This window comes from Sinocyclocheilus anshuiensis, unplaced genomic scaffold, assembly GCF_001515605.1.
Source record: "Sinocyclocheilus anshuiensis isolate Anshui unplaced genomic scaffold, SAMN03320099.WGS_v1.1 scaffold1885, whole genome shotgun sequence".
In the NCBI taxonomy this organism is placed as follows: domain Eukaryota; kingdom Metazoa; phylum Chordata; class Actinopteri; order Cypriniformes; family Cyprinidae; genus Sinocyclocheilus; species Sinocyclocheilus anshuiensis.
Window position 1 is genome coordinate 868,307 of NW_015542322.1, and position 16,227 is coordinate 884,533.

Consider the following 16,227-nt stretch of genomic DNA (forward strand, 5'->3'; position numbering starts at 1 on the left):
CTCTCCACAGTCGCACCGTTGATGGTCAGAGGAACATGTTGAGTGCGCACTCTCCTGAAGTCAACAACAATCTCCTTCGTTTTCTCCACATTCAGAGAGAGATTGTTGTCACTGCACCACCCGGCCAGGCGGCTCACCTCGCTCCTGTAGTTTGTCTCATCTCTGTTGCTAATGAGACCCACTACAGTCGTGTCATCCGCAAACTTAATGAAGAGGTTGGAGTTGTGTGACGGTGTGCAGTCGTGGGTCATCAGAGTGAAGAGGAGGGGGCTCAGCACACATCCTTGGGGGGCCCCAGTGTTCAGTGTGATGGTGCTGGATGTGTTGCTGCCGACCCGAACTGCCTGAGGTCTTCCAGTCAGAAAGTCCAACAGCCAGTTGCACAGCGAAGTGTTGAGCCCCAGCTGGACCAGTTTGTGAATGAGCTGTTGAGGGATGATTGTGTTGAATGCTGAATTGAAGTCTATGAACAGCATTCTGACGTATGAGTCTTTTTTGTCCAGGTGTGTGAGTGCTGAGTGGAGGGTAATGGCGATGGCGGAAATTATTCCAAACTTTTGGCCAGTAGTGTATATACTGATGCATTTTAAGTTAAGTTAACAATTAATGTATTATGAATGAACATGAAGTAACAATGAGTAATATTTATAAATGAACATCAACCTAGATTAATAGTTTTGTAAAAATGGGTTTTTTAGTGCACAATACCAATGCATTAACTAATTCTAACAAATCAAGCCTTATTGTAAAGTTACTAAAATAGCTTTAAAATTGTCCATCAAATATTCTGAATATAAGAAAATTCCCAGGATTGCTCTCATTTCTGTTAAGTGTGATTTGGTTAGTAAGTTGTGTTTGGCTTTGTGTATCAGGTTCTCCCCCGGCAAACCTGTGGGCTTTTCACACATACCATCTTCTACAAAGATTATCCAGGAGGCCCTCAGGTGCTGGACAAGAGCATTTGTGGAGGAGAGCTGTTTCTTACAGTGCTGCTCAATCCGGTTAGTGTCACACCAGCAACGACACACTAGCCCAGATACAGCCAACACCTAAAACAATGGTGTAATATGACAAACGTAGGCTTTTTGACCTACTTGTCCCTGTCCTCTCCCATGGGTAGGTTAGTATATTCATGACTCACCTGTCAAACTATGGCAACGACCGGCTGGGCCTGTACACCTTTGAGTCACTGGTGAGGTTTGTGCAGTGCTGGACTCACCTGCGCCTGCAGACACTGCCTCCCGTCCGCCTCGCTCAGAAATACTTCCAGATTTTCCCTGATGAGAGAGACCCCTTGTGGCAGGTTTGTGCAATTACATTTTCATGCTTATAACTGGGTGAATCTCATAGAGGCTGCCAAAGAAAGACATCGTACATATTTTACTCCAATAATAAAGCATATTAAATATTATATTAAAATGCAATTTTAAATTATTTTGCATGTCATTACAACCAACATGGTTCTAAAAATAGGCTTTTTTTATTTAAAAAAATTATTATTCAATAATATTCTCAACAATTGTTTTTAATAAATAACTTTCATTTAGCTAAGGCTTCTTTGTTTTGTTTTGTTTTGTTTTGTTTTGTTTTAAATTAATTTAGAATTTTTTTAACACATTTTTTCCCCCCATATCCAAAATTAAAATGCATGTTTTCATGTTTAGGTAATGAACAGGAAAACTTGTTACAGGTGATTTATATTAGTCTCATATTAATTTATGCTCACATTATACTTACAAATACTCTCCCTGATAAACAGAACCCGTGTCATGACAAGAGACACAAAGACATCTGGTCCAAAGAGAAGACCTGTGACAGACTGCCCAAGTTTCTAGTGATTGGCCCTCAGAAGACCGGTAACAAAACCTCTGAATATTATTATTATTTTTTTTTTTTATAAGTTAGATATGCATTCTCTTTTGAACATACTATATACTGTATGTATGTGAAGTTGTTTGCAGTAACAGAAGAGTGTACCCATGTTGTTTGTTAGTCATTAAAACCATTAGAGACTAATATACAATTTAATAATAAGCCAGGCTTTATGATGTAGAACACTTTATGATTCCACATACAAGTCACAGAACACAGAATATTTCCTAGAAATGTGATTAATATTTGATCAAAACAACTTGATGCAGTGGTGTCATGCTCTTTTTGCAGGAACCACCGCGCTTCACTCGTTTCTTGGCCTTCATCCTGCCATTACCAGCAGCTTCCTCAGCCCCGTCACCTTTGAGGAGGTGCAGTTCTTCAGCGGACCAAACTACCAGCGTGGCATTGACTGGTAACCATGGAAACCCCATCCATATCTAATTTTCTTTGTTTCCAAATCAAATACCAATTTTTGTAAAGCCTCACTCACATCACACTGACATAATTTTTTTGGGATCATGCTAAATGCATAAATTTTATATTTATATTGTGTCTATTGCATGATTATTATCAATGCTTAAATTTATGTCACTTTTTTGTGTTGCTATTTGGACATAGTAAAACACCCAGAGATTTAGCAGAAAACATCTGGGTCATATTTGCATGTTCGTCTGTCAGTGGTATAATTCTAACCTTGAAATCAGGATTAGGCATAAAATAATGTCTTTAGAATAATTCATAGTGTACATGTGAAAATCTTCACCTTACAATGGTTATTGAAAGCAAAAATGCTACAAAATGCACCTCAAATTTTATGAGAGAGTGTGACATGCTAGAGCAAAACAAGCACGGTTTTTGAAGTCAGCACTCCAAATTTAGCAAGAAACAAGTATTGAATTTCATTCAGCAAATATTATGCAAACATGATGCAATGCATTAAAATAAACAAAATAATTCTTAGTGAATTCCTCTCTTAATCTTTTATTGATATTGGATTTGCCTTTTGCCTGAGAAGTGTTATGTTAATTCTGTCTGTCTTGTCTCAGGTACATGGATTTTTTCCCCGTACCCTCAAACGTAAGCACAGACTTCCTGTTTGAGAAGAGCGCAAACTACTTTGACACTGAAGTTGCCCCGAAGAGAGCAGCCACCCTGTTACCAAGAGCCAAAATCATCTCTATACTCATCAACCCTGCTGACCGCGCGTATTCCTGGTACCAGGTGCGTTTGTAAAGCTTAGCTGGTTAGTTCACATGAATCTGTTAACCAATGCTGGTAGATGTCGTAACTACACGGTCTGATGTAAAATGGACTTTTATTTCTATTGGAAATTAAAAAACAAAACAAAAAAAAGAACTTAGGCCCTGTTTACACTGGTGCGTTTTCGTTTTAAAACGCATAACTTTTGCTACGGTTACGCCTGTCGTTTATACTACTCCGGCATTTTCGACCCTCGAAAACAAGAGATTTTTGAAAATGCTGCAGACCCCGTTTTAGTTTGAAAACTACGGGGATGCGTTTCAGTGTAAACGGACCAAAACGGAGACTTTTGAAAACGATGGCTTGGCTGCCCACATTCGCTCTGCGTATCCTTGACAACCGTGTAAACAATAACATCATGCTCATAGTTGTACCCATAAATATGTATAGGTAGATTACCCATTCGACCGCTCAAAGCACGTAGAAGCGTCCTCCATCTAAATAATCGGGCATCATCCTATACATATCTATGGTTGTACTTGCACGAATGGTCATGTGACATGCATTTTCGGTTGTGTAGTGTAGACGGAGATAGTTTCTGAAACGCAGTGAAAATGCCAGTGTAGACGAGGATCGTTTTCATGTTAAAACGCCGTTTTAAAACAAAAACGCACTAGTGTAAACAGGGCCGTAGAGAAAACAGTAGATTTTAAACTGCCATTGAGACAGAGAAATGCTGATGGATAGCATTTTCCAGATATTATTGACTTCCTCTATAGCAACACATCCAATCAAAACTACAACTGTTTAATTTCACTTCTGTCACTCTCTGTAGCATCAGAGGGCTCATCAGGACCCTGTGGCGCTAAACCACACGTTTCATGAGGTGATCTCTGCAGGGCCGTCGTCCCCCGCAGCTCTGCTGTCTCTGCACCGCCGCTGCCTGCAGCCTGGAGCCTACAGCAGCCATCTGGAGCGCTGGTTACACCACTACCAGCCCAGTCAGGTGTGTACACACACACACACACCTATAGCCGACTTCTGTAACTTCTTACACTACTATTTATTATTAATAGTAGTCTTAATAATGGTCATGTTCCATCCTGTTTTAAACATGCAGTGATACACCCTGTACTTAAAAAGCCTACCCTTGATCCACAGGTCCTAGCCAATTACCGGCCTATATCAAAACTTCCTTTCCTTTTAAAGGTATTGGAGAAGGTTGTTTTTCATCAGCTTTCCTCCTTCTTAAAGAATAGTGATATACTGGACAAATTTCAGTCTGGGTTCAGAGCTCAGTATAGTACAGAAACTGCTCTTTTGAAAGTGTTAAACGATTTGCTATTAGCTGTCGACTCTGGGAAATGTGGGGTTTTGGTCCTTCTGGATCTAAGCTCGGCTTTTGTTTTAGCTTGTTTTGATACTTGTTTTGTCTTATTTCAAGTTATTTAAAGGGGTCATATGATGCGATTTCAAGTTTTCCTTTCTCTTTGGAGTGTTACAAGCTCTTGGTGCATAAAGAAGATCTGTAAAGTTGCAAAGACTAAAGTCTCAAATCCAAAGAGATATTCTATATAAAAGTTAAGAGTCAACCACGCCTACCTAAAATCTTTAAAATAGCATCATATGACCCCTTTAAGTAATCATGAAGCCCCCTTGTTAGTTTGCTGAGGCCCCCTAGTGGACCCCAGGGCCCTGTTCATTTATTAGTGTATTACTGTAAACAATGTGTTTACACAACTTTACATTATTTTGAGAAATAATCTAGAATATTCAGACATATGTGTGCACGCGCGCGTGCACACACACACACACACACACACACAAAGTTTGAGCTTCCTAAAGTCTTCAGAGCGCTCTAAGTGAAACTTCACTCGTTCAAAATCAACCCATAACAGTCTTGAGCAGGTGTGTTGAGCTGCATCAGTGTGTGTGACGTGTGTTTTATCCTGTGAACAGCTGCTGATCGTGGATGGTGTGCAGCTGCGCTCCAGTCCTGCTCAGGTGATGGATGGCATTCAGAAGTTCCTCGGAGTCACACCGTACTACAACTACACACAAGCGCTGACGTATGAGCTCTCATTATTATTGCACGCCCAGATTCCAAGAGCACTTACTACAACAAGATTTGCTACAGAACTGATAGTCTCAATCCTCGATTCTATTTTATCACATTTTAACAAAAAATATATGTCCTTAAAATTGTATGTGATTTTCTAAAAAAAACTAAAGCATTTCATTGGATTAGATACAACATATTCAGATTTTTAAAAAAGTCTTAATATCGGAGATGTAACTAGTTCCTGCTCTCTATTTAAAGGTTTGACGAGAGTAAAGGTTTCTGGTGTCAGAAACTGGAGGCAGGACGTACTCGCTGTCTGGGAAAGAGCAAAGGAAGGAAGTATCCAGAAATGAGCCTGGAGGTACAACTCACTTCTCTACATCAGAGCTCCAGATATGAAGATAAGATGTCTATTTTTGTTCAGTTACAGTATATCCATCACGTTTCAGTTATAGCCAGTGAAGTTTATTTAGTTCTGTTTTCCTCTCTATAATTGGCTGCAAGAAAGCGGAATGTATAAGATCTATTTTGAGAGTCAGTTTGAAATCAAGTGGGAATAGAGCAAATCAGATTTCGAATACAACTTAATTTCAATCACTGAGTGCTGATCAGTGTGTTGCAGCATTTGCTCACATCATTTTCACCCTTGTGTTTTCTTCTATGTCCAGTCTAGTGTGTAGATGCTAAAACAATTTCCCTGGCTGATCATTAATATTCAATCAGTATATTTGTTATTTGAATGTATGTTGTGCATTGTGTACATTGTGTATGCATAGAAGCCCATATCTGCCACATGAGTAAATGTAAATCTTAAATAAAAAGTTAGCATTTGGTCAATTGTGACGAAAGTCAATTTTGACATGAAAAGTTATAATTATTGAACATGCCCTGGCTGATCATTAATATTCTATCAGTATATTTGTTATTTGAATGTATGTTGTGCATTGTGTACATTGTGTATGCATAGAAGCCCATATCTGCCACATGAGTAAATGTAAATCCTAAATAAAAAGTTAGCATTTGGTCAATTGTGACGAAAGTCAATTTTGACATGAAAAGTTATAATTATTGAACATGAAAATCATTTTTGTCATGACATGTTATTCTTTTTTACTTTATCTCTGGATTTGACTTGATTCAATTATTACTCAAAATTATGAGATAAAAGTTATAATTATGACAAGTTAAAATTATGAAATAGTTTTTATGAAAATTACGGTATTATGAAATAATTTTAACGTTTTGTCTTGAATTTTTTTTATTTCAATTTCTCATCATTTCAACTTTTTCTCAGAATTTTTACAATGTCATTTGTTCATGAGATATAAAAATTATATAAAAAGTCAAAATTATGATCTTATATATTTTTTTATCTCATATTTTGAACAAATGACTGTCAAACTTCTGAGAAAAAGTTGAAATTGAGATTTGACATCAGTTGATTATGACGAGTCAAAATGATCAAATAAAAAATTATTGATAAAGTTATAATTTTGATATAACAAGACAAAATTATGATGACTTTTTTTACTTGTCTCAGAATTACAACTTTTTGTCTAACTTTTTATTTTTATAATTTTGTCTTTAATAATCAACTTATAATTTCTCAGAAGTATGACGGTCAATTGTTCAAAATATGAGAGAAGTAAAAATGATCAAATCATAATTTTGACTTTTTATCTCATAATTATAACTTTTTGTCATTCATTTTTTTAAATTTTGACTTATGTCATCATTGACTTTTCTCATAATTTTGAATGTCATAATTGTTCCTCCATAAATGTATGTGTAACTCACATTGAATTTTTTCCTCTCTCCAGTCGAGAGTGTTTCTGTCAGAGTATTACCGCGAGCAGAACGTGGAGTTACTCAGGATGTTGAAACGTCTGGGTCAGCCTCTGCCCATTTGGCTCAGAGATGAACTGCACAACGCCAGCTGGAGCTGATAAAAACCTGCATAAAGAGAACCATGGCAGAACCCCGCTCCACACAGGAGAACTCGGGGCCCGTGTGCGGCAGGAGCCAAAAGAGGACTGACCCCTCTCGCCCTCCATACTCCGCACAGGCTCTGATGGAACAGACGGGCCGATCACGCTGTCAGTCTGCATGAAGCCCTCAACCTGGTTATGGGAACTTGTAGTGGACGTTCATGGGAGTCATGGATATGGAAATGGGAGCGACCCGATTGGACAGCTTTAAAAATACTTCTAGAGTGGTTGGATATCAGCTGTGAACTGGCTGTTTTGAAATGCAAATATAGTCTTCTAGGAAGAGAGGGAATGGCACAGAACCTCTAGGAGCATTTTGTGGAAATACCCATGAAAGGAAGGGACTATGAGAGGATTATTTATATTTTATTCTCAAAAGTCTAACTCTGCTAAGCAGAAAAGTATTTAAATATGTGTCTCATAAATGTATGCCATCTTGCTGCCTTTCTCAAAACAGTTGCTGTTGAGGTGATTTCTGTTTGACGTCAAAAAACATTGTGCAGCCCAAGAAGCTATAAAGAAGATTTGAGGTTAATATGTGGCTACTTTTAGCAGATTTCCTTTTTAATTTAATAAACTTGGCAAATGTTTCTTTATTAAAATGATAATTTTTGACATTATTGTTAAAAATTTTGGGGTAGGTAAGATTTTTTTTGTTGATTTTTTTGAAAGAAGCCTCTTATGCTCACCAAGGCTGCATTTATTTGAGCAAAAATACAGTAAAAAATAAATAATAATATTGTGAAATATTATTACAACTCTTTTCTAGTTTAATTAATTTTTAAATTCCAACCTTTACATAAAAATGAATCAACAGTAATGTGATCCCAAGTCATGTCGTGTTCAGTTTAAGTACACACATATTGAGAAATAAAGGCACAGAATGGGCATCTCATTTTTCTCTACTTCAAAGTGTAAAGTGAGGTGAACTAGAGGGGTGAGTATCTTATGTGTTCCTGCAGTCTACTTTATCAGCTGAGAGGAAGAGAGTAGAGAGCTTGATTAATCACCGCACAGAAACAAGAGACTCGGCCTCCATTTGAGAGCTTTGGGGCCCAGCCGCTCGAATGCAGGAAACAAAGCCCTTAAATAAGACTTGCTCAGGTCCACTGGGAGCCTCCACAGACAGTACACTGTGTGCCGGAGGGGAGAGAAGGAAAATAAATGGTGTGCACTTCTATAAAGTGCTTATGTATCTGAATGCAGACACGCGCTATTGATGCAGCAAAAGCTGCTTGTATTAAACTATTACTTTGGGGCCATTTCCTAGTACATCTTTACAGTTGGACACCTATCAAAGCTATAAGCTTCTACGTTTCATTCCTTTTACCGTGAAGGTACATGTGCATGTACAATAGCAAAGGGAAGGAGATTTTATGGCTGTTTCAAACCGAAAGCCCAGGTCAAATTCACAGTACATTAAACATGGACATGTATAGTACATTTCATGGTTATTGGATCACTAAGCACAGGTCATACACTGAAGCCAACAACCAGAACACTGAACAAGGAATGGGCCCCCGTGAGACACTAATGCGGTTTCTAAACTATAGTATTGCTAACTTTTCTTACATTAACCAGCATTACATTACAGCATTTGAGGTGCATTCAGTAGTTCTTCGGCTAACGTTGCTGTTCTTAGCATGCTTTACGCTGCACTGCCATCTATCGACGTGGATCAGCACAATCGTCTGTTTTATCTAAATTGCACTGATATAATTTAGAGTGCGCTCCACACAATAATTAATTCAATTACCTGATGTTCGAATTTTAAATGATAACATGACTGACAACAGTTTATCTAATAACATCTGCAAAATGTTCAAATAAAGTTATAAAAAAAGTTTCATAACATGGTAAACACATTTTAGCCTTTAAAGGGTTGTCAAAATGATAATTGATTTATAAATGATTATATGTATTTTATAGCCTACTAGATCTAAATTGTTTAAACTTCCAGATTAAGCTTGTTTTTCATCAACCGGTCAAAATTTACAGCCGGGCATTCAAATTCGGTCAATTTTTTGGCCAGACAAACACTGCACACAAGTTAAATGTAAATGTAAATCCACTCTCTTACACTAGGTGGCACTTATGGAACAGCAGAATTACAGCTGTTTCCCGTAACCTCCGTGGACAAAGCAGCATTGCGATTAAGAACATTACATATTATTAAAAACATGAAGTATTATAAGAAGTTAAAGTATTAAGAACAATTCTATGTTTTCTAAAACATGCTTTACTCTTATTCATACTTTATCAATCTAAACACGTTGTTTTCCAATCTCACAAAATTAGATTTTATGAGCTTAGATTTAGTTTGGGCGCAGTACAATATGTTTCCAACTAGATGAAATTCATTTACTATTTGTTTCCAATGCAGTCATTTTTGACCAGGAGTACAAATATGACTCTTTTTTTTTCAGGACCATTTAACCTTTTGAATCAGATCCGTGGATTTTTTCTGTTAACACAGCAAGTGCCAACACCTTTACCAAATGTTGTACTATTCCACATAAGTAAAAAACATCTTTAAAAAAAAAAAAAAAGGTCAAAAATGGCTGAAAATCATGAGAATGTTAATGCATACAACATTTTAAATCAGCATCTCAGCTTATGAGATATGAGATGTGAATGAAATTACAAAAGAGGTTGCGTTTTCCATTGTAATGATGTGCACGGATTAATCTTTCACAATAAGATCAGTGACATGCATCAAACACATACAGTAAATGCTGATTTCATGTTGAATTTTACATTTGCACAAAGAAAACCCAGAATCAGTTGCAGAAATGCTCTTTTTATTAAATACTTTCCAGATCAAGTTTCAATAATAACAAAGCTATGATGAAGAAGACCTACTAACATTCAGACAAACACTTGATAGTTGTCATTTCATGGTTTTATTAAATGTATGATCATGCAAAAATCCAGCATCCATGTTTAAACTCCGAGTATATACGAAGCCCAATAGTATACCATTACAATGCAATAGATTTACTTAGAATGAGGGGAGCATACCAAGCAGAGGCTTTTGTTTTATATATATATATATCATTTTTTTTTTTTTACTATTTTCTACTTTTATTTTTTTATATGGTACATCACTTATAATTCCCAATGGAGTGATTTTCATGTCGAGATGCAAATACTATGAGATTTTTCCCCCTTTTTTTTTTATTAAGTAAACACAGACAGTGGAAAAAAATATTTACCAAGAAAAGTATACATGCATATTTGCTGGTTTATTTAAACTGCGTGTTTGATTTCTCCTGTCATTGGACGGGTGGGCCAGAAGACTCATACTCGCCGTCTGGCCCAGGATTCAGACCGAGCTTTCAGGGGTTGGATATTTATTTCACTAAATCTAAATCTACCAGCTAGTGACTCCTCGTAGCAATCTTTTCATTTTCATGAAGCTGAAGATGTCAATCATGTAAAAGGATGTATTTAAGTAAAAATTAAAATAATAAAAAGTGTAATCTAGTTTGGCCAGGCAAGGCAGCAGTTCCCCATAGCACAAACAAAGGAAAAAGAAAACAGCGATATAAAAAAAAAAAACGTATGAAACAAGCACGAGACACAAAACGGACGTGAAAACAGCATCGTCACATATAACCTGACAGCATCACTACCATTGTTGTAAAGGTGATAAACGCGCGCACACTTACACACGTGCGGAGGTATAGTCCTGATATGTCACAAAGCCCAGCAGCACACGATGAGGGTGTGCCAACACTACATGTATTAACAGACCCATACAAAAGACTGATGTGTTCCAAGGAGACGGGGTGTTTTTTCCACACGTAATATATTGCCTCAAACGAAACTACACTAAAATCTATCTAAAGACAAAACCATAGCAGTGACGAAAAGCATTCGTGCAACTACAGATGAACTTAAGAGATGAATCAATCGTGACAATCAAACCCTCACTTCTAAGTAACATTAAAACGGAGTTTAAATAGTCAGTGCCATAAAACCTGCGTAATATAGTTGGTGGTGAATGTAACGAACCACTGTGACTTGTAATCGTACAAACATTAAAACCGTGATTTTAAACAACAGAACTACGGCAACGTGTTTGGATTTTCTCCACACGCTTCTTGTGATCGGATGAACTAAACGACATGTATTTACAGAGCATGTTCACCCCCCGTCACCGACATGAACCACGACTACGACAACACTGAGAACAGGGTGAGTTAGACACGTCCAACGTTACTAAAACAACCGAGTACTTTTACAATGCAGCTGTGTGGGTGTAAGAAAGGACGGCGAGTTTTAAAGGAGACTTCATCACAACATACCAGACTACTGAAGCTATTTTCACCATGATGTAGTTTGTAAAAATGACTAGTCCTCCTTTGAGCTCAGACTTAGTCACTGAGTTCGGAAACTGGAGTTAAGTTCATGTCTGACTATCACAGTACGTCCTTGCAGTGGTTTGTCTACATCGCTAACAAAACAGTAAGAGCGAATCTACTGCTCGGTGTTCAGTTGTGTGCTGTTCACTTGGGCTTTCCTTATATGAAATCTAAATGAGGGATACAATTTATACAAGTTCCGATCGCACACACGCACCCACACAAACATATCGAGCGCGGTCAGGAACCACATCTTCCCCTAAACCTGGATGGTGAGAGTTTATATCTCCTTTAAATATCTCTGTATAACTTTACATGTTTATTTAGATTAACTTAAAAACTAAAATAGTCTTAAAAATTCAAACTGAACACAAAATACTTGTGTTATGTCAGTCCAAGAAAAGAAAAAATGAAAATGAAGAGTTCCACATTAACACAAGAGATTACTAAAACCTGGGCCGCACAAACCTTCTCTTAGACCCGGGTTACATAAAAAGCCAACACCAAACAGAAACACTCCTTAAAAAGACTAAAAACTACACTTTGGTTCTTTTTTTGATATGAAGAACTAATGAACATTTTCACTGCCTTGCTCTCGGATTAGTCGACCCCTTCCCATAATTGATTTTGTGTCCAAAAATTTGCAAAGTATACAAGAAGGACTGATGACAAACCTGTAAACTTTAGCATTCTTTGGGCGCAAGTCCATTTTGTGATTTTTTCTTTAAGTTGAAGCCCCCCACCCTCCCAACTCCCACCTTGGTTTACCTACATAAATGCTTTTCAAACTTGATTGTAGCTTCTGGTTCAGCTAGTGATTTTTACAATATACAGTATATTTATGAATTCATAGATCAGTACTTACAACACCTTCTGAACATCTTTAACGGGCAAAAGAAGATGGTTCCGTGGGGAAAAAGACAAAAGAGCACCCCCATGTGGGCGTCAGATACATGCACCGTCCCTTGGGCGGGGCCACAGCCGCGGCCAGCTCCCGTTGGTCAAAGATTGGACAGGATAGGTGGTGTTGACAGTTGAACTGGATGTTGTCAGAGTTCCTCACTGGTGTGTCTGTAACTTTAAGAGCTGTCATCCAGCTGGCCTTCACGTGCCCGTCCAGCCACAAAGAAGAAACATTCCCATTATCTTGAGAATCCAGGTAAGCTGGAAAAAATAGCGCAACAATAACATTTCTGTGAATTTAAATGTGCAACGTCAGTCTTACAGCATACAGTCATCACAAATTGGTGTTTGCAACAAATTTTACTCCCTTAGCTGGGCGCATTACCGAAATTTCGGCAATATTTTGCAGGCAAAAAAGTGATGTATGAAGCCCAGCTCACATAAAAGTCACTTTCAAACCAATCAGCTTTCTGTTTGTCAACGCAGCAAATGCACGTGATCAAATTGATTACATTACGAAATCTATATGGGGAAATCGTTACGTAATTACGTCACGCAACCCATAAGTGAAATTCTAGAATTCTAGAAGAACACCTATAAATTGTTCCTTTAGAGTAAAAACAAAACAAAAAACAAGTACACAAAAAAATGAAGTTTAAAAATAAAGTTGCAATTGATATAAATGATATATAAAGTCACAAAATGAAGTCGTGATTAAAAAGTATCAAACGCCAGTTTAGGATATAACACAACAGAAGTCACTTTTAAGACAAAGCAGCAATCATTACCTCTACAGTTACCTTTTAATTTTATTTTTTAAACTCTGAGGTAGAAACAGGCATACATGCAGGCGTGCGTAGACGTAGGCGATAAACGTAGGCGTGCGAATGGAGTGTTTTTACCTGTCCTGCGCGGTTCACTGTAAGGGGGCGGCTGGAGCCCCTGAGCAGTGGAAGTGGACGTTAAGCCACTTGGCATCACGGCGGTGCCACACGCGCGTCTCCTCCGACTGGCAGCTACGTGGGCGGCCCTGGCTGTCGATGTACTGTGTCAGCCGGATATACGCAATGCAGGCAGCATCCTCCCCGATGAGATGAACATGAGGATTGAGGATAGTGGTGTGCACAGGCTTGTTGTTCTTACTCAACACTGAAAAAGTCAAACACATGGATTGCATCTGAATACAGATATACATATGGTCAAAGTGTGTAACTTTGATGAATATTTCTGTAAGGTAAAACAACTATACGCATAGTTAAACATGACTCACAGTGCTCAAAGTAGAACTTGTGGAAGTCCATGCCCTCGACCAGGTTCCCCAGAGCTTCAGGCTCAAAAGAGGTCAGACCAGGGTCACAGATTCTTCTGTGGTACACAAGAATATGAAAACAATGTTCATATAACAAAAGATAATCATATAGCATAAAAAATAAATAAAAGTGATGACAATTTAATTTCAGAGTGAACATATGACTGGATATCTCCATCATTTCATGGCTATATACAATATTCTCTCTATCTGTTCACAGACTATGGGTCAGTCTGGGACTTCAGTTTGTTCAGACCAACATTTTATAGGACTGTTTGTTCATTTGAATACAAAATCCTCTTAAAGCCTTACATATTCACACAATGACCTACAATTTTCTTAGTGTCTTTATTACAAACAAGCTAAAGCAAGTGTAGGTGTGCTGTACTTACGTGTATGCTTCAAAGTCTCCATTGTTGACAGCCTCGATCAACTGCTCCGTGATCTTTATAATCTCCTGCTTACGAGCTACTCGAACAGGACGTGTGAAAGATGAGGGATGATGGAGGGAGAGGAAATGAAATGATAAAAAAGAAAAGCGAAGTTAATAAGCATAACATACACTGCTTACAGAGCAGATACCTGTGAGAATGTCATATTAAAGCCTACTGACACCAAGATTAAAAGTGCCAAAAAATGACATGATACAAATTTGTCAGTTTGTGAAACAGAACATATACCTGAACAAAAATAAAAAGTGCTGATGATGCCAGTTCTGGTCACATGACCCAAAAGCTTTTATCTTATTAGTTGGTGAGTTTTGGTGCGTTCACACCATGCTGTATTTACTGCAATTACTAGCTTACAAATAGGACTTTCTACTCTGAGGCATTCATTATGCATTTCTGACACTATAAATGCCAAGAGGAATGTGTGTAATTATAGTAATCAATAAACAAAAATATAATAAAAACAGTAAAATTCATTATTAATAAACTTGAGTTATTTAGCAGGAAATTAGTCATTATTATCCAACTCTCTCCTAGCTACAATAAATTGTATTGTATGCCTTTCCTTTATTAGTCTTGCACAGGGCTGTACGTTAACTTTTTTTTCACATAGCACTGGTGCTACAGAGGTTGAAAGTTTTGTATGCATGATTAAGATATTAATAATGAACAGAAATTTTAAGGAAAGAACTACTTGACTATATTTTACTGCTAAACCTGCTGCCATTTTCTGTGTTGACATTACAGTGGTGAGGTGCTAAAATGTTTAAAAGAACTTCATAATTACAGTAATTCTGACATGACTTGAACACACCTTTTTTCCCACAGAGAAAATGAAAAAATGTGACTATAAAGAGCGTGAATTTTCTCACATTGCATGATGGGGTCAGTAGAAATGCAATCATTTCAATTTGAATGTTTGTGGTGAAAGTTGAGCTCAATGTGAATAGGCCTTTGTAAATGTGTGTGGAAATATGCATTTGGATTAACACATTCTCCATTACAAATCAACTAAAAATCAACCCAACAAGTCACAACCTTGACTAACACAACATCAACTGCCCACTGTGACATTCTATTAGTATGAAGAATTTGATATACTGTTGACATCCTCTGTGTGTGTGTCCTGGTCTACCCCACACACTTACACTGAGCTGCGGACCCACTCGCTGTGATACCACCGGCCCCGTGGGCTGAGGCACAGGGGCCAGAATGAGTGCGCTCTAACTCTGGACATGAGGCATGTTCTGAACTGTTCCATGCCAAGCGTTTAACGTCATGCACAGGGACAGCTGCAACACACAACGCAGCACACGCAACACAGGTGATGATGCATGCAGAAAGACAGAGGAACGCATGAACACACCGAGTATGAAGAACAACATCAGAACCCAAAATGAAAACCGTCATCATTTAATCAACCTCATGTTCCAAACTCATCCAACATTTTTCCTTCCACAGATGACAAAAAGATAATATTTATGCAGCTCTTTTTCATACTATGAAATTACATGATAGATGTTGAGCTCCAAAATGTATCATAGAAGTGGTTTATATGACTTATATAGTATATTCAACAGCTTTTTAAATTCTTTTTGCAGCCTCACAGTCACTTTTTTTTTTTTTATGAAAATGAGCAGCGTGAACGTTTCTCCTTAAGTATTCATATGGGTTTGGAACAACATGAGAATGAGTAAATGATAGAATTTACATTTTTCGATTCAACAATATAGTCCTTTTGTTGTACTTCATAAACAGTGTTACCATGTACATAAAGAGACGCAATTAAAAAGAATGGAAAAGATAAAGAAAAGATTACCAAGGAAATCTGATGTTCAAAACAAGTCAAAATGCTGAAAGACAATGAATTTATCAGAATGTATGAAGTAGGGAACAGGAGGATGCTGACAGATGTTAAATTAAGAGATAGCAGGTGTGGATGAGGTCCTATATGAGGTGTTGCAGCTGCAGCGTTTTCTGGCTAGGACACAGAATCAAGTCAATTTTTTTTTCTTATACAATTGCTATGTTATTTTATCCATTATTCATGACTATGGTCAGCCAATTAACAAAA

At 37.6% G+C, this 16,227-nt stretch overlaps 2 protein-coding genes across 2 annotated transcripts in view; one reads left to right on the forward strand and one right to left on the reverse strand.

The window, feature by feature from the left end:
* Positions 1 to 7,713, forward strand: part of LOC107690932 (bifunctional heparan sulfate N-deacetylase/N-sulfotransferase 2-like) — a 77,263-nt gene extending 69,550 nt beyond the window's left edge. Inside the window, exons 6-14 of the mRNA XM_016489361.1 lie at positions 873 to 1,001; positions 1,121 to 1,303; positions 1,760 to 1,856; positions 2,164 to 2,287; positions 2,922 to 3,096; positions 3,911 to 4,081; positions 5,035 to 5,144; positions 5,396 to 5,498; positions 6,958 to 7,713. Coding sequence (XP_016344847.1) covers positions 873 to 1,001; positions 1,121 to 1,303; positions 1,760 to 1,856; positions 2,164 to 2,287; positions 2,922 to 3,096; positions 3,911 to 4,081; positions 5,035 to 5,144; positions 5,396 to 5,498; positions 6,958 to 7,083 — 1,218 coding nt within the window. The 3' untranslated portion in view covers positions 7,084 to 7,713. The remainder of the gene's footprint in view (positions 1 to 872; positions 1,002 to 1,120; positions 1,304 to 1,759; positions 1,857 to 2,163; positions 2,288 to 2,921; positions 3,097 to 3,910; positions 4,082 to 5,034; positions 5,145 to 5,395; positions 5,499 to 6,957) is intronic.
* Positions 7,714 to 10,182: 2,469 nt separating this feature from the next.
* The window catches only part of LOC107690933 (calcium/calmodulin-dependent protein kinase type II subunit gamma-like), an 83,284-nt gene continuing 77,239 nt past the window's right edge, over positions 10,183 to 16,227 (reverse strand). The window contains exons 18-21 of the mRNA XM_016489362.1: positions 14,097 to 14,172; positions 13,666 to 13,760; positions 13,298 to 13,544; positions 10,183 to 12,656 (exon numbers count right to left, since the gene is read on the reverse strand). Coding sequence (XP_016344848.1) covers positions 13,312 to 13,544; positions 13,666 to 13,760; positions 14,097 to 14,172 — 404 coding nt within the window. The 3' untranslated portion in view covers positions 10,183 to 12,656; positions 13,298 to 13,311. The remainder of the gene's footprint in view (positions 12,657 to 13,297; positions 13,545 to 13,665; positions 13,761 to 14,096; positions 14,173 to 16,227) is intronic.